The following is a 24862-nucleotide window of genomic DNA, read 5'->3' on the forward strand; positions in this document are numbered from 1 at the left end:
GGAATAAGACACATCAAGCAAGTGGTCTTAACATCGTGTTATTTGAGAAGCATAAGGAGAAGCATAAAGCACTTCTCTGTGCTATATTTTAAGCTGCTTAGTTTTGTCATATCAGTATGCCATTTGCAATTTTTTTCCTGATATCAATGGGAATTAAAAGTCATTACAAAAAATCAAGAGCTTATACCATGCAACCCAAAACACAGCTTTAGATGTTGCCCGCAGATAAAAACACACTGTTGGCTAATTGGCAGCTATTCAAACTCTGTACCTGGTGAATCAGTTTGTATGCCCAGTTGTTAACTGAACATGTCAACCTCCCCCCTCCCCAAACTCTACCTTTAAAAGGGCTCCCCCTGCTCCCTTTTCACTTCCTATTTTAAAAACTCAACTGCATTTCTACCCGCTCATGCCACAAGCTATATTCCTAAACATGCAGGTATCAACAACCTGACAGGATATTCATTAGAAGCACAGATTGCAGTAAACTGCAGTCAGTGCCTAGACAGTAATCGGACAGTATATAGATTAAAGCTGCTTAGATATGGCAAGAGAGGGGGTGTGAAGATTTGAAAGTGGCTGGCATTTCATTAAAGTATCTCCAGTGATAGAACCTGGGTTTAGCTTCTGATACAGAAATGTTCAGAGACATTTGTTCCGCTCCAACATTTCATTAACAACTTTTCATGCTCAAAATTTCCCACTTGAAAGATAAAAACAGGATCTATTCCACAGCTTGTTTTTAATGGGGAACTTTTTGAAGCAGCCATAGGCAGGCTTCATGCAGAGTCACATTGCCAAGACCTAGAAGACCCAATTCAAAATGCAATAGTATTGGACACTGGAAAAGTAGGGCACGATGACATTTTTATGCAACTAGCAGTAAGAATTATTTTGAGGAAAAAACAGCAAAGTATTGTCCTTTAAAAAATTAAAATAATAAAACTGGGACTATTTAAAAGTCAATGCGGCTCCCTATTCTCAAGCAATTTGAGTGCAACTGTCTTGTGCCTGCAAAACCATTACAATTTTTTGTTGTAAACATTTGTTTCAGCAAAAGCTTTCATTAACACTAGTTAGCCCACTACATTTGCAACTGACCCATGCCAGCAAATATCACTGTCAGAAGTACTCCTGAGAAAGGACGCACTCCAAAACCACCCCAGACAAATTACTTTATGTATAAGCAGTTTTTGATTACACAGTGGAGAGAAGAAAAATAACAGCTGATAAACATGTGCAAGCTGTAACTCCCTCTACCTTAAAGCACACAACAGTACGGGTACTCCCCATCTTTCTGATTTTTTTTTTAAAAGAACATCTTCAATCTCAGATCGCAAATAAGATACGGAGTTGTAGCCAAAATAGACATTAGTATGAGATATATTTGGGACCTGTGAGTTATACATACAGACACACACACAAAGCAATCACATTCAAGTCAAGTCATTCTTGTTAGAAATGATTCAGCCTTAACATTCTACAACATGAAGTGTTTTCTATTGGCTACAAGTTTCTCTGACATTAGTCAAATTAGGCACAAGTTTTTACGCATTAAAGAAATGTAGAAGTGGTGGAAGAGGCAGACAGACCTATTTATGCAAGCCTCATCTTCAATTCTGTAAGTAATTTTTATTCTGCATTCTTACAGTAATTTCAGGAGCCTTGATCAGACATGACAAACCATCAACTGTGCAAAATCACAAGAGAGAACTGTGGATAACAGTAGTCATGGTGCAAACAGCAGTTTTTATTTACTGTTTTGGGTGTCTAGATTTAACCATTATTTCTGTATATTATTCTGCAGTTCCTCATAATGGCTTTCGACTTCTATTTTTTCAGGATTTTTCATTAATAAACCAGAGAAAAGCATCTGGTGGATCTAATATTCAGCAGCCAGGACAAAAAAATAAATAAATAAAATAAAGTAAGAATAAGTTTCAGCAAAATACATGCATGAACATTTGTGGACTTTTACCATTTCTGTAGTTATCGACAAACTGCAGTGTCAGTAGCCAGTTTAAACCTCTAACAAATACTAATGATGGGATACAAATCTTAGAAAACAAGTTCCAGCAGTATAAAACATCAAATTTTATTTAATCAAATTTAAGGCTTGACAAAAAAAATACTGAAAGTCACTCAGAAAAGCCATCACAGAAGACAAGACAGAACCTCCCCTTCTACTGACTAAACAACATCCAAGCTGCATGATGGCTCACAGGGGAAGGGAGAAGGAAGGATGGAATGGGGAAACAAAAAAACCCAAGGTAATTCTCTGTATATTAAGCAGACCGCTACATCAGCCTCAATGGACTTAGAATACAAATCAATCCACAAGGCATGGTACAGAGGGTCACCAAAACTCAAGACCCTACGGAAGAAGTATTCAGGTTTTCAGGAGGAGACTGGAGCCTCCTTTGGTCACTTCACTTTGTTCAGTGCTCAGATTCACCCTCCTCTTCATGTACAAGGAAACTTTGTCCAAATCCAGGTATAACAACAGAAACAAAAGAACAGTTGCACCGCCAAACATACTGACAAATAAATACATTGATTCACAGAAATAAATTGTGCTCATTTCTGAGAAATAAAGCAATCACCTTGAATGATAAGTTTCCTTCTCTCAGTCTAGTTATTTAAGTCTGATCTCCTATTTGACATCTTCATTAAAAACCTTGTTTCTATTGTAGTGTTAGTGGAGCTGTTCCAAATGCAACCACTGAAATCTCAACATTATACTTACCAAACCTCTCCTTATGAAATGGTTGATTTGCTTCTCCTTCAGGTGTAAGCCTGCCTCAAGCCCTAACTGCTTATGCTGACAGGACTTGTTTAAAGCATAATCTAAATCTTCAGCAATGAGGTCATTGCAGGTCCATAAAAAAGGCACTAAATATAACTTTAAGTAGAAAATAATAAGAAAATTGTCCAAGTCAAATTACACTAGCCATGTATATCACCAGTGGGGGTGCACTTTAAAATGTGTTGGGACAAAAAGTCTTGATTGCTGTAGTTTTAAAAAATGATACTGAATGAACATAGAGTTTATCCACAGTGAAAACAGAAAAGCCCATGAATTCAAAGACCCTGAAATAGGCTGAACTTGTTTTCTTGAATTAGGTTCCAAATCACTGAAGCATTGATACACAGCTGTTGTTAACAGAGCCAAAGTCAATAAGAAACTGTGGAAAGGTAATGCTTCAAGTAAATGGTTTTGCATTTAAATGGTACTTCAAAAAGGATCTGAATGCTCATTTGTCTCCAAGCAACTTGAGATTTGCAGAGATAGTTGAATTCTGATCACTGACATTGGCCCTTGTCAGTAGCTAATTTCAGTGCATGAACTCCACTGATAACTTTGAAGCTATGATGATTTATATCAACCATGGAAATGACTTTCCAGCATTAGGAGCTGTCTGTGTCAGAAAAATGGCAAAGTGAAACATATTCCCTAAATGCTATTTTCAGTCCAATGTTTTAAAAATATAAAGCATCCTTCTCTAATTTTACATGCATCAGATTATTGTACATAACCTTAACAGAATAAATTGCATGAGGTGGCTTTGCAAGTTTCAAGCACTAAAATTTAAAGCAAGCCTTACTGAACACTACTTTGTTCCTTGCAAAGTAGCAGTAACAGCAGCGAATTTTTGGCTGCTCCTACTGGACTAGATAAAATAAACAAGTTGAACAAACTTCAAATTCAAGGCTCTAAAGAAGAAATGCCTCTTGTCCTCTTCTCAATGACCTTGTAAGCTCCCATCTACTGCTTTTTTTTCCTCCTTGTTGTATATCAAAGCTTAAATCACAGTGCACTTCTGGATATTTTACTTTCAGTTTTTTCAGATAAGTTAATAGCAGACTGTGTTCTCTGCTACTCTAAGGAAATCAGCCATCCTTAGACAAGCTTCCTTCTCCTGTTGTGTCAATCACTGGCCAAAAAACCCAGAAAACTGTAAAAGCTCAAATGAAATATACATGCAAAGTACAGCATTGTCTGTGAAATGTTTCAGATTAAAAGCTTGAAGGATGTCTGGACAATCAATAGAGACAGATAAAGATTCTTACTCCAAGATCAGCTTTTGCCAGTGAAATGTTCATTAACACATGCACAATAAAGATATTTATAGAGATGCATACAGAAGTCTGGCTTCCTAGGAAAGTCAAAAATACTTTGGAAAAACAAGCATTAAATCCTTCAGGCAGACTACAGGCAGTAAAATACCATTATAAAAATATATACTTTTCTAGAATTTACACTGTGTTAGGCACTGTAAATAAATCTGCTCTCGCTGAAAGACACGTGTCATTGGAAGCAGCAAACAATTTGTTAGTATATGGCCCACAGTAAAACTGACAGCTACATTTCCAAGAGGTTTTCAGTCACATATTTCTCTCTTAAAGCTAAAGATACTATGCCAAACATGGCAAGGAAAATAGAAGAGCAACACTTTTGCAGCCACTATAATCCCGGTCCAAAGGCTTCTAGAAGAGACTGGAACTCCTGCTAAGCTTCAGATCAATTCCCAAGAATGGAGGGTGGGGGGAGAAGAAAGTTGTTTTCTTCCAGTAAAAGCCAAAGAAAAAATTTTACTTCAACAGTAGTTCAGTTTGAGGCAGCTTACTACTGCAAAGAAATGGTTCTGGTCACTGTATCATTGTGATTGGACTGACATTTGAACCATGCATCAGAATACAAACAGAACTGAAGACTCAACAGCTGTATAAAAGACTTTAAAAAAAAACCCTCAACTTTAATATTATACTAAATTTATATTCCTTGATAGAAAAAAAAAAAAAAACAGTTCAATAAGGATTAATGTTGACCCATGTTTTTCCTCAGTCTTAATATTAGCAATTAGGATTTGTGACAATCGGACACAAGTAGGCCTGAAAGAAACTAGAGGGAAAGCTACCTCTTGAAACAGCTGCATTTTGAAATTTCCACAGGCAGCATTTTTTAAAGATGTTATTGATCAAGAAAAAAAGCTAAGCAGTTTTAAAGAGTTTTTCTTCCTCTATAAATAAAAACTATTTACAAGCTTTTCAGAAAGGAAATGCAGCATCAGGGATTCTCCCCTTCACCTGACCCCTAATAAAGGTATTTCTAACATATAATGCTATAGATAACACAGTCAGATTTTTCCTTTCAAGAAAATGCTTGATCTTTCAAAATGTCTTGGGTTACTCTGTCTCTCTAAAGCTGAGCACAAGTCCCTGCTCCTGAGACATCTATGTTATTCCTGGTCAGAGAAAAACATCCCCTATTTCTGCACAATTGAGAAACAAAACTAGAAAACTAGTGAGTCTTCTCTCTCATTTCCAATACCATGACCATTACGGCTCCTGGGTATCTTGCCACACTGACTGCATGGGTCTTCTATAGATACTAAAACATTTTCAAGATTGTGAAGAGATCAGCATGTCTTCAGAAGAGATTACAACACAGATTGATGACAACAGTCAGGAGTAAAAACTGAACAATCTTCAAGGCAGTTCTTCAAGGAAGAAGTTTATAGCAGTTACGTTTCTGCTTGCTACGTTCTTTAAAAATCTGTTCCTCCAATATTTCATTTCTTCCACACCAAAGAGCAACTCTGGTGTAATAAGTTGTCGCTCTGGAAAAAAGGCAGACAGGTGTGTGTTCGAGATCCTTTTTTGTACCAGTGCGTAACAAAGTACAAGCAGGTAAGAGCCACATACGGCCTTTAATAACAGGCATGTTCCATGGTCTGCGTGTTTTTCACCTTGGTGTCCAATCAATAGCAGTAAAACATACTTCTCTTGGAACAGGTGTGTGCTTTTATATTCAGAAGGCATTACCTGCCTTTACAGCTTCAATATCAGAAATCAATGTCCTGGCTAGGAAAATCCCAAAAATCTAAAAAGACAAAAAACAAACTGTTTGTGAGATGAGACATTCTGAATGTACCAGTCTGCAAGATGGCTCAAAAATTAGAGCTTATTGCCATTAGTCATTATCACAGAATGAAAACCTACTTCTTGCATGTTCCAGTTACACCGTACTAAATCCAGTGCAACTACTCTTGTGAATAAAGATAAGCATCCATGAAGTGTTTGCTGGTTCAGACACCATTTTTCAGCCAGGATCATCTGTCAGAGCAGGGCCCTAACAAAAGACCCTATTTAAACAGCTATATGGGCAGCAGAATCTAGTAGAAAAGATAATTGATGATAAAAAGGTATTTATTTTAATGCTTCAGAAGCATTCAAAATAAACTTCTGGATGTTCTATAGCAAAGAAGAATCCTCATAGCCAAGTGTACTTGGGTCTTGTAACACTCGCACTTACCTATTCCTAAAATTACAAGTCTGAACCATTTTCATTCATTGCAAAATTTTTATTCATCCAGTTGATTTTCTGTTTTTTTAAAAAATATATGTATGGAATGTACAGTTACCCATGCTAAAGTAGTGAAATTCTTATCATAAATGCTAATGAAAGAAGTCCCAAATCATTCTGAGACATTTAACTTTGAAATTTCATCACTCACTCAACTTTTCCAGGAAATTTACTCTTAAAGTATACTCTTAACTCAGCACATTTCCCAAAAACATTATTAGAAAGGAAAAAAACTGGGGTGAAGTTTTGGGAAAGCTTAAAGATTTGTTTCAGAAGTAGACAGATTATGTCTAACTCAGTCCTACCATGAAACAGCTTAAAGCATAAGAAAGATCCCCTTTGAAAATACAAATGGCATATGAAATTGGTCTCACAGAGGCTTAGAACATCGGAAAAACAACATCAGATTGTCACACTGCCAGAAAATTAAACTTTGTATCTTGAACATCCTCCTAACTGAAGGTGTTGCTTTCAGGACAGCAGGTCTCCACAAGCCAATGAAGCACTACTATTAGATACTGAAAAAATATCAAAGATCCATGGGGGCAGTGCTGCTATGGCTAGGAAAAAAGGTATTGTGCCTGTTTGCTAGCACTCTATGCTCAACACATTCTTTCAGTTACAAGGAAAATTTTGTAGTGGAGTTAACAAGTTAGTTATTTGCCACTACAAACATAAAGCAGCATCACAGGAAAGCAATTTAGGTAAGTGTAAACAATTGCCACAATGAAAGCAGGATCCACTTCAAAAGAGATCAGATATGTTTTACATTTTGGTTCATTTTCTTTGATGTACCAAGTGGAGACAAGGTATTACAAGAGGTCACAGCAATTCCTTCACCTTGTTCTGCTAACATCATATTCTCAACTTGTTCACCAGCTTCCCTGCTATTCTATTCTTGACTTTCTGAGCAGTTTGATACATGAATTCACTTACAGTCCACTGTACAGTCACTTGCCACTTAAGTGGTAATCTCAGGAATATCCTGAGAAAGGGATGTGAGAATACTGAAATCCATTTCTATTTGTGATAGAAAGCTGTAGTTCAGATCTATTGGAGTAGATGACTACCTGATCTCCCTCACAGCACATTGAAATGCAAGAAATATTTTATCATATTTTTATATATATCATTTAACAGTGTAACACAGCATGTACTATATTATAAATACACAATGATATAACACATATTTGCAAGCTATACTACATATAACATGCAATTTATTGTATTCTTACATGACCTTCATTAGAGAAACAATTTTGCAAGAATGAAACTGGTATCATGTAATTTCACCCTAAGTCATCACCCCTATAAAATTATATTTTTTGCCATACTATTCTCATACCTAAAAGCATCCAAAGTGTACAAACATCTGCTGTCTCCTTCCATTACTTCTACTCTCAATGGCTCTGTATTTGCAAGATTAAAAAAAGCAGCATAACAAAAACTAACCTGCAGCAGTGAGATAGCTATGAAGACACCTGCAACAATGTAGATATTTCGGGGTAACCAAGCTTCAAGAGCAAGGATACAACCTTTGATGAAAATCTGATCATCCCATTGGCTCTTGCTCTGAATGCAGGGAAGAAGAATTTGAAAATACATTACTTTCTGGCTCAAGTTTGTTATGACACCACCATTTGATCATACAGCAGGATATAGTTAAACTAACGATATTTCACATATGCAGCTAATGTTTTTAACCAAACTCCAGAAATACAAATATGCCCAAACTCAGGGAATGCCAGGACAACGATGCTAGTACCTTACTACAAATCCTAGTAGAATGTTTTAGAATTGGCATAGAGCAGAATTCAGAATGAGATATTATGAACTAATAATTGAGACATCTGAATGCAAGTCTTACTCCTTCCAGAAACAGACTTTTTACCTGTTCCATCACCTGCTCTCTCCACCTTGCCATAGTACAGACAAATTTGCTTTAAACGAAAGAACATTTCCCCACACTACTAGCATGATGTAGCCCAATTAGCGCCCAGAATTTTGAGCTACTGACATTATGTATCAGCAGTTCCACATAATTTTGATTATTTTGCCTATGCAGGTCCTAAAAATGTAATTTGAAAGATGCTTAAATCTACATGATATATTGGCAGACACAGGACATGACAGACAACAACATTCCAGCACCTTACCTTCTTTCTGACATCATAGCCACACTGTGTATTCACAACTTTTTGCTGCAAAGGAAAAGATTGAAAACACATCAATTGATTTCTAACTGCTTGTGTTCACAGTAAGTTTTTCTACCTGCTAGATTTATGGACAAGCAAAGACTGCCAAAACCGGTATTTTTCTAGAAGCATTTCACTAAAAATTAGCAAAGCGTTAACAGAACACCAGAAAAGTAGTGACAAAACAGAGGGGTGTATTAGCAGTAAAGCATCTTCCATACTCCCCCAAAAGCCCCAGTAAGCCTGCTTCTTCTATTGCTTGACTTTCAACTAGCAAGGCTTCTTCAACATGAAGTATAACTGTACTGTCAGTATACAGGTAAAACATTTGCAAGATCCTTTTCATGGAATTTAGCTATTTCACATAAATATTCTGAGGTAGCAACAAAGTTACCATGCTGATTTATTTACACCTGTAGTGGATGAATATGGCCTACAGTCCATCACTTCACATGGTATGGAACTTGTATCCCAATGAGTTAAAAACAAGTAACAGGAGACTTCTACAAGCTATTTGAACCCCCTTAGAGTTGATAGCCTCAGGTCTCCCACAGAATCTGACTCCAAGACATAGCTAGTCCTGAAAGAGAGAAAATGCTGCAGCTGTAGATCCCAAATAGGAAGACTATAAAGAGCTTCCAAACCACAGCTCCACACAGCCAGATGGTAGGATTTAGCTCCAAACTTGCAAAGACATTCCTTTCAGGACCTGTTTGTTTTCCTTGTAAGACTTATGAAAACCTGCTTACTACACAATTATAATTTACACCATGCATAGCGAGAAAAATTAAAATGTAAGCAATAGAACCTCATAGAAAAAGACACTTAAACACACCTATGCCTCCTTAAACACAGCACCAGAAACAGAAGAGGTTGCAGCTGAACAGAACTGCTTTGAACTCAACTGCTGAAATTACTGGGGAATCTGAACTCGGAATCTTTCCCTGACAACAACTTTCTTTGGCTGATTTCTAAGGCAAGCACAAGTCAAGGTAAATATACTCTACCAATGGCTATCTGCTCTGCATGAGGATATCTGCACTGATCTTCTGAGCCATAATTAAGCCCAATAATGCTACAGAGGATTTACGTATCTACCTTTGCATTTTGGCTTCCACTGAAGGGGCCAGATTCCTAAAGTCTAGTTCACAGATCTAACTCATAAGCGCATAAATCTTGCCAAAACCATGAAGTGATTCAAGTGCTTTAAACTGCTTTTGTGCATACAGCACTTTACTAGCTGCTGATAAACCAAGTCATCAGCAGATGGAGTTACTACTACTTGTTTGGCAGATGCATGGTGTGGAGTAACTCTAACGAGAGGTAAGCATACTGCTTAGACAGTGCTCTCAGATCCCGACAATCTGAATGAGAGGGGGTCAGGAATTCAAGGAAACATGCATTTGGGAATAAAACAATACTGACAGCGCTTACAGACCAAAACAGTCTGAGATTTCAGGTGACAATACATTTCCAGCCATATGACAGTTGCCAAGGTTTAGACACTAAAGAATGGAAGAGGCAATTTTTTTTGTTTCTATCGAGAGTAATTTTTGATTGTTTAAAAGGTCTTTTAAAGCCCTAAGCATCACATCATATTCAAGAAGTGCTTCCTTTCATAATTCCCCAACATCACAGCAATACAAAGCCAGGAAACAACTTACAGCAGGATCAGGTATACAACAGGAAAAAGGAACGCCACACTTCTCACGACTTTTGCTTTCACTGCTACAGTTAAAGTATATGTTAAGGTCCCAGTCATCTGGACCTTGGGCACCACAGCAATGGTTCTGGAAAAGATAAACAAACACTTAGCATTCGGGGTTATTTTAGAGACAATACATCCACTGAACAGTTCTCCAAAATGGTATTTGCTGATTATCATCTCTTTCCAAAGGCTGTGCAGAATCAATAGCAATACTACAGTACAAAACTGATCTATAGCATAGTTCTACGATATCAACCAAATAATACATTTGGCATATTGCTCCTGGAAATGAGCGTCAACATGACATCATAAAAATTGTCACTGCAGATGTAACTGCCAGATGTAATTATGATATATCTATAAATGGTGCAACAAGAGCTTACAAAAATGCTTTGCTGAAGTCAGTAAATGGATTTCAGAAGTTACCAGGTGATGACAGACACTGATGTGAACAGACAGCAGAACTGCATACACCTAGTTTTCATAGCAAACATGACTAAAAAGAGCTCAACAGAATGGTCACAATACAATATTAAGAGAAGCAACTTTAGGTCACTAAGTGCTTCAATACTTTTACAACAAAGACAGTAAACCAGGTTCATTTCTGTCTTCCTAGTCCCTTCTCCCCCCCACCCAACAAGCCCTTGTAAAAAGGCATGCAACCACTGAACATACGAATCTGCGTTAGTAAGGTGAGCTACAAAGAAACCTTGCTCAGTTAGAGGCCTGAAAGCAAGTTTCCATTTAGTCAGCAAAATGAGCTGCCTACAAAAAGCTCTTTGGGCCCCAGAGGCACATCTTAAGAACACAGCAAGTCAGCTCATGACTCCTTAGAAGATAGATTTCAGTAAGGCATTTATAAATACTGTTGCACCTTGTTGTTCAACCCTTACAGGACTACGCTTAATTAATATTGCAAACTTCTCCTGTTTGCTCAGTGACAGGCTGATTCAGAGATGTTTTGTCCATTTTTTCAGGTTTCTTCAGCTCATTAAGCTTGGCTACTGAACTCTTTATTAAGTTCAGCCTTTTTTCATTGAAAAGTACTTAACTGTAGTTCAACTACAAATCAGCTTAGCTTATTAGCCTGGCTGGCTGACTGCTCTGAAACTAGATAAACAGAAGAGCAACTAGGGAGGGTACAAATTTGAAACAGTTACCAGTGTTGTAAGTGGCCAGGCAACAGGTGAGGTAAGACTGCTAAGGAGTACTACCTTTCAAAAAGTGCCCTTAGCACTAAAAGCTAAAGCAAATAGCACTGAAATTCATACAGTTTACTTAGAGGACACTTCCATCAAGACACACAAGAGCAAGTAAACAAGATAGGTAAAGCTGCTGTTATATAGCTGTCCAAGGCAGCTCTCCAGTCCAAAATATGCCTTGCTATCAAACTGAGTCATTGGCACAGATTTCTAAACCTGATTTTCTAAAAGATGAACAAACAAAAACACAATAAGAACCACCTAATCTTCTATCACAAGGAAAAAAGGAAAAAACATTTTACCATTTCATGAATTATACCGACATACAGTCTCTCTTCATATATATTTTACAAATATATATGTATATATATTTATATAGATGATGTGTATATGTATGTATTGTGCGTATACGTGTGTACGCACGTGTGCGTATGCACATGTGCGTGTATACACACACACGTATATGCATGCAATAAAGATCAGAACAGTCATCCTCACTGGAGGGTTTCTTAGGTATGATGACAAGAGAAGCTGATCAGCTGAAAGCCACCAAGCCCTTACTAGCACAGGCTTTGTCAGCTCCTGGTGTACACCATTGTTTTTTACTAACTGAATATTTTAGGTCCACAGAAACATAAAATTGTTTCACCTTTCCATCACTGCCTATAGACTGGCCTTTCACCCTCCTTTGGTTCATTGCAAGGTCTGTCTCAGAAGATAAAAGGCCCTGTACTGCATCCCTGTACATGACTGCAATGTCTCCTAAAACAAGAGTGTAGACTAGCCATTGGCTTAACTGTACAATTTTTTCAGAATAGAGATTTTTATTGCTAACTTTTTATTTAAACTGCTGTGATATCATGATCAGAACAGAGGAGCAAGTCAAAGACATCAAAAGGAAGATGGGTGTTTGGCAAAGTTGCCACATTTGTACTTGGAACAGCACTGTACCTCAGAAGTCTTGCCTCCCTAACGCTTTCAGTGCAGGAGCAGCAGAATAGCATGTCTGTAATATGGCACTATTAGCTACTGGGTATGATAAATTCGTAAAACATACAAAGGGGAGAACATCCCAAGCTACATCATCTCTCAGAAGGCACAAAAGCAACATGGATATGAACTTACAATTTTCTGTAGTGAATCAATGAGGTTCTGAAGGTCAATATCATCTCGGTAAGACTTAATATTATTCTCAAAGAATTCCTTGACCCTGTCCCGCACCCAGTCCTGGAACAAAAAAGCCAGAACTGCCACTGCCAGCTCCAGCAGAAATATAAACACGATTGCTCCACAGAACTGTAAAAACAAAGTCACACATTAGAAAATACACATCCAGTTTGAATGTATTCCTACTCCAACTCTGCCAACAGACAGAAGACTTGGATTAAAATCCTCACACAGTACAGCTCCTGCAAGAGGTGGTCAGCTAAATGAGAATACACTGCAAAAAACCCAAGAGCTAGAGTAATCTTTTCATTTTAGTCGCCTGAAGTACAGAGTGAACAAAAGCACTGTACCACAGTTGCTATGTACAGTGGTGAAAATACTAACAAGCAAGAAGCTACAAAACATAGGACTAAAGTAGCCCTGACAGTGCTTCTTAGATTGTTTCAGTTTTTATCACTTCTTTCCAGCTTGTTTCTGAATCTGATGGAAAGAAGAAATCCCAGTACAAAAAGAAATGTTTAGGAGATTTCATGTTAGTCACTTAAGTTTCCTAATTTTGTTTACCAACTATTCCAAAGATTTTTAGACTTTAAAGGGATTTCATTTTCCCTAAGAACTACTGAAAGGAGATAAGTGCATTAACCAGCAAAATATGTGTTCCAGAACACCTTATTTTGTGAGGTTACATATTTGTGTTCTGAAATACCTATTATAAAGACGCTGTAATAGCACAATGAATGAAAAAAAAAAAAAAAAAAGCAAGAAACATTTTCCAAAAGGGAGGCAAAAAAGATTTAAACCTACACTGCTTTAAATGCCATTTCCCAGTGAGGCTTGTCAGGACAGTATGTTTACCATGTATATTGTAGCAAATCAAATTACAAATTCATTTTCTGGTTTTGCTCACTAGTCCACCCATGAGCCCCTGCTTTTATTATGCATAATGACCTACTAGTATAATGAAGTTACTTACAAACTTCAGAAGGCAGATGTTTTCTCTCAGTGCTCCTACACAACCAGCGAATCCCAAAGTAAACATCACTATTCCCACCACCAAGACAAGTACCACTGGGTCCAGGCCATGAAGACCGGTCACTTTCGTTAGATCAGACAATACACCCTGAAAGAGCAAAACAGGATAATGGAAAAAGGTTACCACCATATGCATGTTTTTCATTTAACATTGGGTTTTTTTGTTTTTTTTTATTTAACATGCGATTTCCACATGAATCACTCTTAAGCCCTTGAGACTGCCAATAATGACCCCCACAAAAATTACATAGCTTTGGTTTTTTAGTATGCCAATCTACTGTATGCCTTCAGAGACAAAAATCCACATTTCATAAGCATTTTTTAATAAACCAATCCAATGCACTTATCTTGTCATAAGTAGATGTTTTCCAATAAGGTATATACAAGTGCCAGAAGTAATTTGCTCAGCGAAGCCACAAATGCCCCCTATGGATTTACATGAAGTTTTACAGCACGAACACAGTAAATAGATGAAGAACAACATGCAGCCCTTCACAGCTTCATAGATGGCTTTCATAGGTGACCCTCCAGAGAAGTCTGACAAAACTAACAATTAGCAATACTAATTTTCTTCACTCTGGCAGAGGAATTAGACTGAATGCAAGGTTATAGTTACTAAGCCTCCTAAAAAACAGCACAGTCCCAGTGTAGTCTCAACTTTTCAGAATACGTTTTCTAGGTTCTGTTGAGCAAGCTTCCACAAGATGGTGCCAAAAGCTCAATACTATTACTGAAAATTTACTTTGTTTCAAGGCAAAAGATTTAGTATTTTATATTAATTTCAAATCTGTCAACCAGAATAAAAGCACTCCGGTTAAAGTCTTAACAAAAAAACCAAACCACCGCACACCAACAAAAACTTCCACTCATCTTAACCATCTAAACATTTGGGTAGCAGAAAGGGACAGAACATCCTAGCTACAGAACACATTATGGGTGATGTGTTAAGGGAGGCGAAAAAGATTTTGACTTGGTTTTCAAGGGAAAGAGGTCTTCTCCCAACATTTTAGTTATATCCTATCACTGAACATACTTCGGACTGATCCTCTAAAATCTTTCAAAATGCAGAAATACAGTCGTGATATTCCCTCCCTAAATAGTTCTCATGCCAAAGAGTTATCCACTCCCTAAGGGACATCTGCAGTCTAACTTAACAGCATTCATTTTTATTAACTGTCCTAAGATACCACTTATCTTGACAATAATTTTACTTATTAAGCTTGTCTGCCTAGATCTTAGGTCAGATTTCTGAGTCTGTAAATACAGGGCTAATACAATGAAGCCCTCATTCTTTCCAATTTAGGTTTTAAAGAAATTAACAAAAAAACAATCTGTAGGGACATGCAGGTGGCCATGCAATAGTCCGAGTGTTCCTCATGCACTCATTAGCAACAGAGAAAACCATTTTAAAAAGAGAAAAGCTTCCTTTTAAAAACAACAACAACAAATGGAGCTCAGCACAGCAAAACACACCTTATAGAAAAGCAATGGTAAACACATCCTGCAACTAAGATGTATACTCTCCATCTAATTATATTCAGTATTAAAAATGCCAAATAGACATCCAAAATTCACAATTCATATAAGCAGCTTAATTTTGTCAAGGGAATATAAATTCATTTTGCTACTCAGGCAGTTGTGCTAGATTAGAATTGTAAAGAACACACATCCTAAGAAAATACCTTAGAAAAAAAATCCATATTACATTATGTTTACATGCATACCTAACAAAAGTATTGTCTTGGAAATACAGTGTTAGAAGAAAATTGACATGGAAGAACTCCATTAGCTGATGAAAAAGCACTGACTAACAGCAGCCTAGTGTTGCATGGGAGTTTTTCTTTCATAATGTGCTCCATAACAAACCTTCTTAGAGCTATTAATTTAGCAACAACAGGACAATGGAGTTTTTTTTAAAATCAAAGTTGACTGAACAGATGAAAAATTAATTGTATTTTAGAATTGAGAATTATCTTGCAACAGCTGGTAAATAACAGTTGAAACACCCCATAAGAAGGTGAGGCAGTCACAATTTATAGATTTCCCAGAATTCAGAAAGGCTCAGGAAGCAAAGTGTCACTGGTGATACTTTCATTCTTACAAACTACAAAACCTCACCGCTAACTTTATCAAGCTTGGTCTATTGGAACAATTACTACAGTCCCACCTAACCAAATCCCTGCCTCAGAGCCCACAAACAGAGAAGACAATGCCAAGATCAGCTAGAGTAATTTTGAGTGTTTTCTACAACCAGTAAGCTATGAAAGCAATCAGTATGTGAACAGGATGTTGAAGCTTTCACAACTGTTTCCAGTCATCTCCTTCCCACACCCAAACTTAAGCTTTTTTCAGACTCTCTTGCTCAAGCAACACCTCCTAGAAAAAAACTTCCTCTGATCAAAGCATGTTATGAAGAAAAGTCAGTACAAACTGGGCTCTATTATTCACTCTCTGATATAGCTGGTTCACAACATTCTTTTAAATGTTCACATTTGATGCTCACAAAATTCTCTTTTGAAACAAGATTTTTTTTGGCCTTACAAAAGTAAAAAAAATCTTGATAAACAAAGGAAGTGAGCTACAAGAAAAATAATCCAAAGGACTGCCTCATTCCACCTTACTGATCTCTAATGGTGCTTTTCCTTGTGCTATCCACAGCACAGGATTGAGGCTCTCCCCTCTCTCCCAACCAACAGTCAGGAATTCAATGTGTCACCGACATACTGATTATTATAAAGGCCATAGCTGAAATGAATTTGTACAGGGTTTTTTCCCCTTGTTTTTAAGGAAGAAGGAAATTTTTGAATAAGCAGGTAGTTCCACCTCCCTTTTTTCGCTGATGGCAGGGCTGTCATTCAGACCTGTTTTAAACAACAGACATCAGGAAAAGCTTTGCTGAATTCCTTTATTTCAGGGGGATTCCAAGGCAGAGCTTTATATAAGAAACAAAGACATGCATCAAGTTCCTTTGGAAGTAACATCTAGCACTACTGTGACAAGAAAGAGGATGCAAAAACTGGCATTTATAAAGCTCTTCGAAGTATAGGCTGCTGTTTACAATAGCATCTAGATTTCTTACAGGTTATTCTACAACCCTCATCCTAGATGTGTACAGAATACATCTAAACATCTCAAAAAGGGCAAAAAAAGAAATGGAGGCACATGGAAATGAACTCCAATGGCTGAAGTCAGTATTAGAAAATCCAGGAATAAAACTCAGCTTTAAGTCTTCCTCCCAATTATTTAGAGCAGTGAATAAAACTTCAGCTTGTACATGCCTTGCTTGCTTACCACTTGTCTTTTAAATGCTTCTAAGTGTAACCATCTCAAATGAAGTGCACTGGCTACAGAGGGCAAACACGGATTGTCTTAATTTTAACGCCACCCCTCAGATGGCCCTCTGGAAGTCATCTAGTCTAACTCTGCCTAGCTCAAAGCACGTCCAGCTAGATTAGGTTGCTCAGACTTGTCCAGTTGAGTCCTGGATATCTCCAAGGATGGAGATAAAACCACCTCCGGCAATCTGTTAGCGTTTGGCCAACCTCATAATGAAGAAAGCTTTCCTTATAACTAACTGCAATTTCTTGTGTTCCAACATGTATCTGTTGCATCTCATCCTCTCATGTTGCACCTCTGGCTCCATCTTCTGCACACCCTCCTAATCAGGAGGGGGTAGATGGCAATGAAATCTGCCCTCAGCTTTCTCTCAGGACTGAAGAAACACAGTTCTCTCAGCCTCTCATATATGATGTGTTCGAGTTCTCTGACCATCTTGATAACCCTCACTTGGACTCACCACAGTATGCCAATGTCTTTCTTCCACAAGGGAGCCCAAAGCAGGACACAGTACCCCAGATGCAGTCTCAAGAATGTTGAACAGGGTTGGAAGAATCTCTTCCCTTGACTACTAGCCACACTGTTGCTAATATAGCCCAGTATGCAGCTGCTCTTTGTCACAAGGGCACACAGCTGATCGATACTGAACTTCAGTCTATCAGGTGCCCAACAACTTTTTTCACAAAGCTGCTTTCCAGGCAGTCAAGCCAAAAGCCTGTAGCGATGCATCAGGTTATTCTAATCCAGACAGGATTTCACATTTGCTATTGCTAAACTCCATGAGTTTGTCAGCCCATTTCTAAAGCCTGTCAGTGTCTCCATAAGTAACAGTCCTGCTTTCCAGCATACAGACCCCATTTGTTACCAACTATGAGCTTGCCACAATAAGTTCGGGCTGATCAGCCTTTAGTTTCCCATATCTGTGTCCTTCTTGAAATGGTTTTATTTAGAAAAGCTGTTTTCCTGAGGAGATGGCTTAATGTTATTCATCTTGCTTCTACTAATAGTTTATAACAGTCACATTTGTTTTCTCTTGATGATTGTCACAGTATCACTTGGGTGACATTAACTCCCATCTTGTTTTTATTGTGTAAGCTTTAACATTTTATGTACTTTCACATGACTGTTTAAAATAACAAAACTCTGCAAAAATAACATATGGATAGGCCAGTTAGATACACAAGTTAGAGACTGGATTTGCTGCATCAAACAAACTGCAAATCAGGATAGGTAACATCTTCACATAAGGTTCTTTTAACACTTGACACAGAAAACAGCATGCTGTGGATATATTGTCAGCTCAAAGACATGCACAGAGTTTAAATCCAGACAAATCACTGATGAGAAGTCAAAATGAAGATTAGTCCTACTGGAAGAGGAAAGGGCAGAGAGTCCGATGTACTCCATGATGTACTAAGAGTTAGGGTGTTCTAAACTCTTCAGCCACCTTAAAATTGTCTTTGAGTTTATGGCTGCAGCACAGCTTCTGAAATTCAGCAATCTCTTAATTCTCATCTACTGTTCACCAAGACATTCGCCGTAAAATGGCAGATCCACACAGGCACACATGTAACTAGGGCTGAAGGATGGCATTAATATGATAGAATGTCTGCATTGCATAGAAAAACTGAAGTGAGAAATAAGGTACAGATTTCATGAACCATTCAAAAGTTTAAAACTGCAGGCAAAGTTTTCAAGCAACTTATTTAAAATTAGGACAGAGCAGAAATAGTCCAGGCAGACATTAAGAAATAAAGATAGGAAGAGCTAACAACAAATTTGGCAACATTTTTCCTTTCAGTAAGTTTAGCATACCATAAAGGCCACTGGGCAAATGGAAGTAATTATGAGCTAGCCATTTCTATCTATACAGATCCAATGTGCTTCTTTACCAGAAGAGATTACGTAAATATAAGACAATAGATTCAAAATGACTTTAAATCCCTCCCTAAAGGAGCAGACAGAAAATCCTGTTATAACAGAATAGGAGGTGAACACGTTCCTGCATGAAGATAGATTACTCACTGGATACCAATGATAACACTTATCTGGTTATGCAAATGTGTGTGCACACACATGGGAGAGGGGAGCAGAAAAATACCTCAGCATTAAATTTATCATAAATTTTTTTTTAACAAGTAGAGAAATCCAAGGCCTCTCTGTACATGGGTAACTTCTTTGTAGAGCCCCTTTGAATGAGGAAATGTTACACTTCAGTAAGTTTGTAATGAAAACATACCTACTCAGCAACACAACTTTACAGTGAGGACATCTGCCCTTTACTGCTAACTATGGTGTAGATCAGTAAATCTGCTAGCAATTGTCACTTTTTCCTACTGCTTGCAGCGATATTAAGGCCATGGTTTTACATTTATATCAAGGAGGCAAACCACTCATTTCCACATATATACTGCCTCTTGTCTTGTAACAGAAGTATGTAGGTATGTGTCTGCACAGACTTCCCCTGACTGAAGAAGTTTCAGCTGAGTAACAGACTTCTATTTTTAGCCAAGGTTTCTTTTTTAGCTGGATAGCGTTCCCCAATTTTGTTCCTCTGCATAGTCATACAATCATTTATGCAACTCCAGGGAGATAAAGGTGGAAGACAACAGTTGGCTTTAAGCTGGCATTACCTCAGAAAGCTGGTTCCAACAATAGCCTAAAAAGTGAAAATAGGTGGTATTAAAGTGTTCCCAGGCATGCCTTTAGTAAGGTAAATTCTAAAGCTGAATTTTAAATTCTAAGCTGAGGCACAAAAGCTTACTTTTCTTGGCAAACTGGCAACTATCAAGCCAGATCTTGACACTTAGCACATTCTTGCTTTAAATTGCTGTGAATGAAATTGGACAAAATGGTTAGCAGTAGCAAAAGAAACAGAAGTCTGAAAGCTGTAAAATAGTCACAATAAAAAAAAAAAAAAAAAAGGCTAGCCACACTTTTGTTCTTAGTTCTGCAAAGAAAACACCACCATGCTGTCCTTTCAAGCCAGGATTATTTTGTGTTTTTCATGCAGGTCAGCAAGAAATTACCAAGAGGCTTTGTGGAGTTCAGCGTACCTTGCATTAGTATGCAGAAAGTACTGCTATCTAAATTTTTGGAAATATCATTGTTTTTCCAGTCTTCAGAAGTGGAATAAAGTGGTGCCAGAGTGCTCTGGCAGATTTAGGTGAACACAACACACTTGTCCTAGTATTTCCCGAAGTCTGTCACATCTATATCTGTGTGCTTTTTTAATATATGCAAGAGATACCTTTTAAATTCTGAAATGCTATATTCCTTTCTAATAAAAAGAGATGGGGAGATTAGTATGTTTTAGAAAATGTGTTTTCTAAAAGAACTAGTTCATAAAGACTATATAAAGATTAAATTCTCACCAAAATCCTTCTCTCAGTTCACGGAGAGGTCTAAACATCAAGGGCCACAACTTAATACCCTATCAGGGACCAGAACGAAACCCCACCTAATTTCAGTTTAGACCACCTGACCACAGTCCTTGCTGCTTGCTGAGGAAAAAAGGTTTTACCTGGGGGGACGAAAGGCAGGAGGGGGCAGCCAAAGTAACACCAAATCATTTCTACACTTACCTTTTCACTCCATGCCCACAGACCAGCTGCAAGGAAGGCCACTCCAGCTAGCTGAAGAAAAAAAGAATTAGATACACTAATCAATGAGAAAACACATACCCAATCACATAGCCAGTAGGGCTCTTACTCAGAAATAAAACAAATATTGCCTTTAATCCTAGTCAATAGTAATGAGAGAGTCTTCCCCATAGATCAATCCCTCTAAGAAAGGAGATTGAGTTTTTATTTCATAGCATTCCCACATTTTAAGAACTATTTTTTTGAAAGTATTTAAAGTTGATTATTCAAGAAGATGCTGCTGAATTAACAGTTCCACATGTTCCTGTGCAAGTGGAGTTATCCTTGGCCCACTGCCTTGCTTTAAACCCCTGCACACTGAAAAATTTCAGAGAATTTAATGCACTACTTCAGGCTTATTCCCTATTTAGTCATTCTACTGTACCATCCCAGACTGAAGGTACGCACAGTTGATTTTTCATAACTTCAGTGTTGAGGCTCATTATATTAGCCTCTAATACAGTTCCTCTTCTTCCAGTTCCTAACTTTGTTTAAGCTCCTTTGAATTAAGCTTAAGTAATGGCCTATCCACTTACTAAACAACAGATCTAACACAATGGACAAACTCGACACCAATTTAAATGTTTGTCTAATGAAAATTTCTGAATTAAATTCATTCAAATGAAGCAAGAGATTCTTGTCCTAATCTTTTACTCTTTCTCCATTCTCAGTCAGTCTTTAACACGCAGTTTCAATAATCAAGCTAAAATGACCTCTTGACAAACCAAGCTAACTCCTCTCATTACAGACACTTCTCTTAAAGCTACTGACCTTCAACATAAGCATCATTTGCTACAGGGCAGTCCTTTCTTTAGTATTAAGGTAAGTATCCTTTCCTTGCAGAATGTATCTGTAAGAAGTCACCCATCCCGCTTCTTAAGGATGTATTCCAGGTGCACCCTCAAATGAATGAAGTTAGTTTAGAGTAACTTTCACAACTTTGGCAGGAAGTGCTGCACAAACAGACCATCTATTTCTTGCACAAACAGCAATACAAGGCAATGCTGGCTGACTTTGAAAGTTTCAGGGCCCATTACTAGAAGGGTTTCAGTTAACCATCCTCTATTATTGTAAGAAATGCTATTTTTAATTTCAGATTTATTACATGAGCTCTACTTTGAATTTTTACCAAAGCATAGTCAAGAGACTGTTGGCACACTGCCATATTTAAATTGCCCTAGCAAAGTATTGCTTGATAATGGGGGAGTGTTAGCACTTATTTGCAAGGTGACAATCAGCATTACAGAAAAGACACTTTTCATATATTTGAATTTCCCTAGTATTCTCCTCACGTACAGTAATTCCAAGATTTGAATTATTTGCTTCCTACTAGATTTCCCTACTACACTATCTTACCCATTTGAGACAGTCAGGCAACTAATTTAATGACTGATTAACAACAATTGCAGAGAGAAAAGAATTATGCTCAACACTACTGCTCCACTGATCTGTGAAAGCCTGCATTCCCTCTCCCAACCATTACTTTAAATGACATTCTAGCCCAACACACCCATATAACAAGTCTACTTTAACCATATGAAGGACTAAGGCTGCTTCTCCCTCTTCCCCCTTTCAAACCAAGATTATATCCCCATTGACAAGTAAAGCCCAACAACTGAAAAAGCCTTCCTGAAAGAGGTCCTTTTCTATAGCAAATGCAGCATCTCTCATGAGCAAAATGGACATTATAGGCCACTCCCTATAGCACAGGCTAAATGGAAAATGGGACCCTCTTGCACTTGCACAAGAAAGTAGATGTGTGGATTTGTACTGCTGCGTTTACTGTTGCTGACCCTACATCATGCTCAGGGTAAATGAAATTGTTACAGGTTTGCTCTGTTGTGGGGGGAGCCAGGAGGGGGCAAAGGGCTAAGAGTCATTCAACCTATTCTGTAAGAGTTACTCCAACAGTGGTACAAATCCCTCTGGGCATGAAGGATCATACCATGTTTCAGGGCTTAAACACAGATGAAAAACAAATCTGTTATTAACACATGGAAAAAATTGCAAGTAGGCAAAACAGTGCTAAGTTAAATTTCCAGATGCTGTTTAATAAGCAACAGCACAGTGACTACTCAGCCTGAAGCAGCTAAATACATTTAAAGTGATAATTTAGATCATAATAACTTTAAAAATGGTATGAAAAAAGCCACATGGATATAAATGAAGTAGTGAACCAGGTCACCCCTAGGTCTAACCACAGTGACTTTTCAGATAAAGAAACAAAACACCAAAATCAATAAACTAACTTCTTGTACACCACTTAAGTTGCACAGTACATGAAATTGATGCTTTCTTTCCCCCTTTCCTCATTCCAAAGGCACCAGGAATGCTGGAAGGCAGGTGAAGACAGCTGCTATAATTTGCAGTAATCAGGATAAATTACATAGTACATGCAGCTGGATCTTGAGAAATATCTTCTAGTGAAATAAAAGGAACTGGGAACACAGATATGGTCTTCAACATTGTATGCTAACACTGTTACTGAATGAGCAAACAGATTGTCCTCTTCAGACTGACTGCCTTTCATTATAATTACCACCCTAGCTAAATTGGAATGGCTTTCTTGGTCATGGAGTAGATTTACACTAGCATGCTTTATCCTTACCTACAGAGCAGAAGGCTGTGAGTATCCAATCAATGCTAGCTATTGCTCTTTAAAAACACTGCTCTGCTTGAACATTTGAAAAGATCTCTGTAAACTTTCCACCCTTCTAGCCTGAAGAAAAATAATTACAGTATCGGCAAACAAAAAGTAATGAGTAAAGGGAATACCAGGAGCTAAACAATTCTTTGCAATGCAAAAAGAACAGTAATAGAAATGTATACTGTGAAGACTCTTCCAAGTCTTGAAAAAATAAGTGGAAAAACAAGCAGAATTAAAAAACTCAGCTATTTTAGAGGGCTGCTTTGTTCATTACTGCTTCCCCAGCTCCAAGAAGAGATATCACCTGTACTGAACAAATTGCTCCATTTCATTATTTCTTTCAAATCACAACTCGGTATTGAGAAGTTAGAAGTAGCAGCAGAAGAAAGGGATGATAGGTGCGCAAGGGGCATACACCACATCACTTTATAATCAAAAAAGTCAAATTTGAAAGTAGTAACATGAACATTTCTTCCACTTTAATAAAATGTTCAGTTTCACTTGACCAGGATACTTCATTTGCAGCATCAGTTTTGAGGACCTATGCAAGCTATCTGCAATTAAAAGTGAGTTAATTGGCATAAAAATACACTTAATCTCATAGAATCAACATAAGCAGGTCAAAAACTTAATTCAACCGAGACTTAAATGATTCCAAATTCTCACTAGCAGCAGCCAAACTACATGCATAGTTTTTTCAGCAAACTTAGCAAAAGTCAGTCATGTGCTGTATTTGCGGAAAAAAACCATCAGCCACTACATTTATAGGTGTGATTACCAAGACTGCCGATTTGCAAGGGAACAAAATAACAGCTATTTAACTGAATATTTGTTTTAAATACAGCACACAAGAGACTTTAAAGTATCTCATTGAAAATTACTGCAAACACTGTGCTGACAAAAATGGCCTCAGAAGTTAGTACAATTGAGCATGCTCAATACAAAGTTCTGAAGTTCTGTACAGAGAACTAGCTCCAGGCAAACATCCCCTCATTGCCACTCACGCAGAGGCATTCAAGTGACATGCTGAGGCAGACCAGGGAACCGATCAGTTCAAAGTGGCCACATGAATAGCAGAACGGGTAGCTGAGAAGTGTTCCCGGAGTGACAGTGAGCAACCAGATCTCACACACCACCACCCCACCCCGCAAAAGGTAAGAGGAGACATTTAAAGGTTTGCCTCTTGCCAGAATCCAAATGACCTTTAGGCAAGAGCAAAGTGGATTATGTAACTCATTTTTAAACCTTAGTCATTTAAGCCATATGCTGCCTGACAGGTTGGATGGAAATATATACACAACAACTCCACTGTACCCCTTTAAAGAGGAAACTAAAACAAGTAACCAGCATTTGGGCATTTCCTGCTTTAGAACTGAAAAACCCACAATATTAACATACTGCATTGGGCTTTAAGCTCTGCTCAGAGGAGGCAGAAGCCCAAATATGGAACTGCAGACACCATACAGAAGACCATTTAGTTTAAACATTATCTGTTCCCAACCACACTTTGAATTCCTTTGACTAAAATATTAGAACCACCCTAACAACCAAGAAAATGGGATCTAAT

At 37.8% G+C, this 24862-nt stretch overlaps 1 protein-coding gene across 5 annotated transcripts in view; it reads right to left on the bottom strand.

The window, feature by feature from the left end:
• Nucleotides 1-2070: 2070 nt before the first annotated feature.
• TSPAN14 (tetraspanin 14) overlaps nt 2071-24862 on the bottom strand; it is a 62946-nt gene continuing 40154 nt past the window's right edge. For 3 of the 5 annotated variants that reach the window (XM_064513780.1, XM_026116774.2, XM_026116775.2), the window contains exons 3-9: nt 20592-20642; nt 13613-13759; nt 12598-12768; nt 10227-10352; nt 8524-8568; nt 7820-7939; nt 2071-5884 (exon numbers count right to left, since the gene is read on the bottom strand). In XM_064513780.1, coding sequence (XP_064369850.1) covers nt 5813-5884; nt 7820-7939; nt 8524-8568; nt 10227-10352; nt 12598-12768; nt 13613-13759; nt 20592-20642 — 732 coding nt within the window. In that variant the 3' untranslated portion in view covers nt 2071-5812. The remainder of the gene's footprint in view (nt 5885-7819; nt 7940-8523; nt 8569-10226; nt 10353-12597; nt 12769-13612; nt 13760-20591; nt 20643-24862) is intronic. The other 2 variants (XM_064513781.1, XM_026116776.2) reach the window with 1 other exon arrangement.

This window comes from Dromaius novaehollandiae, chromosome 6 (assembly GCF_036370855.1).
Source record: "Dromaius novaehollandiae isolate bDroNov1 chromosome 6, bDroNov1.hap1, whole genome shotgun sequence".
Taxonomy (NCBI): Eukaryota; Metazoa; Chordata; class Aves; order Casuariiformes; family Dromaiidae; genus Dromaius; species Dromaius novaehollandiae.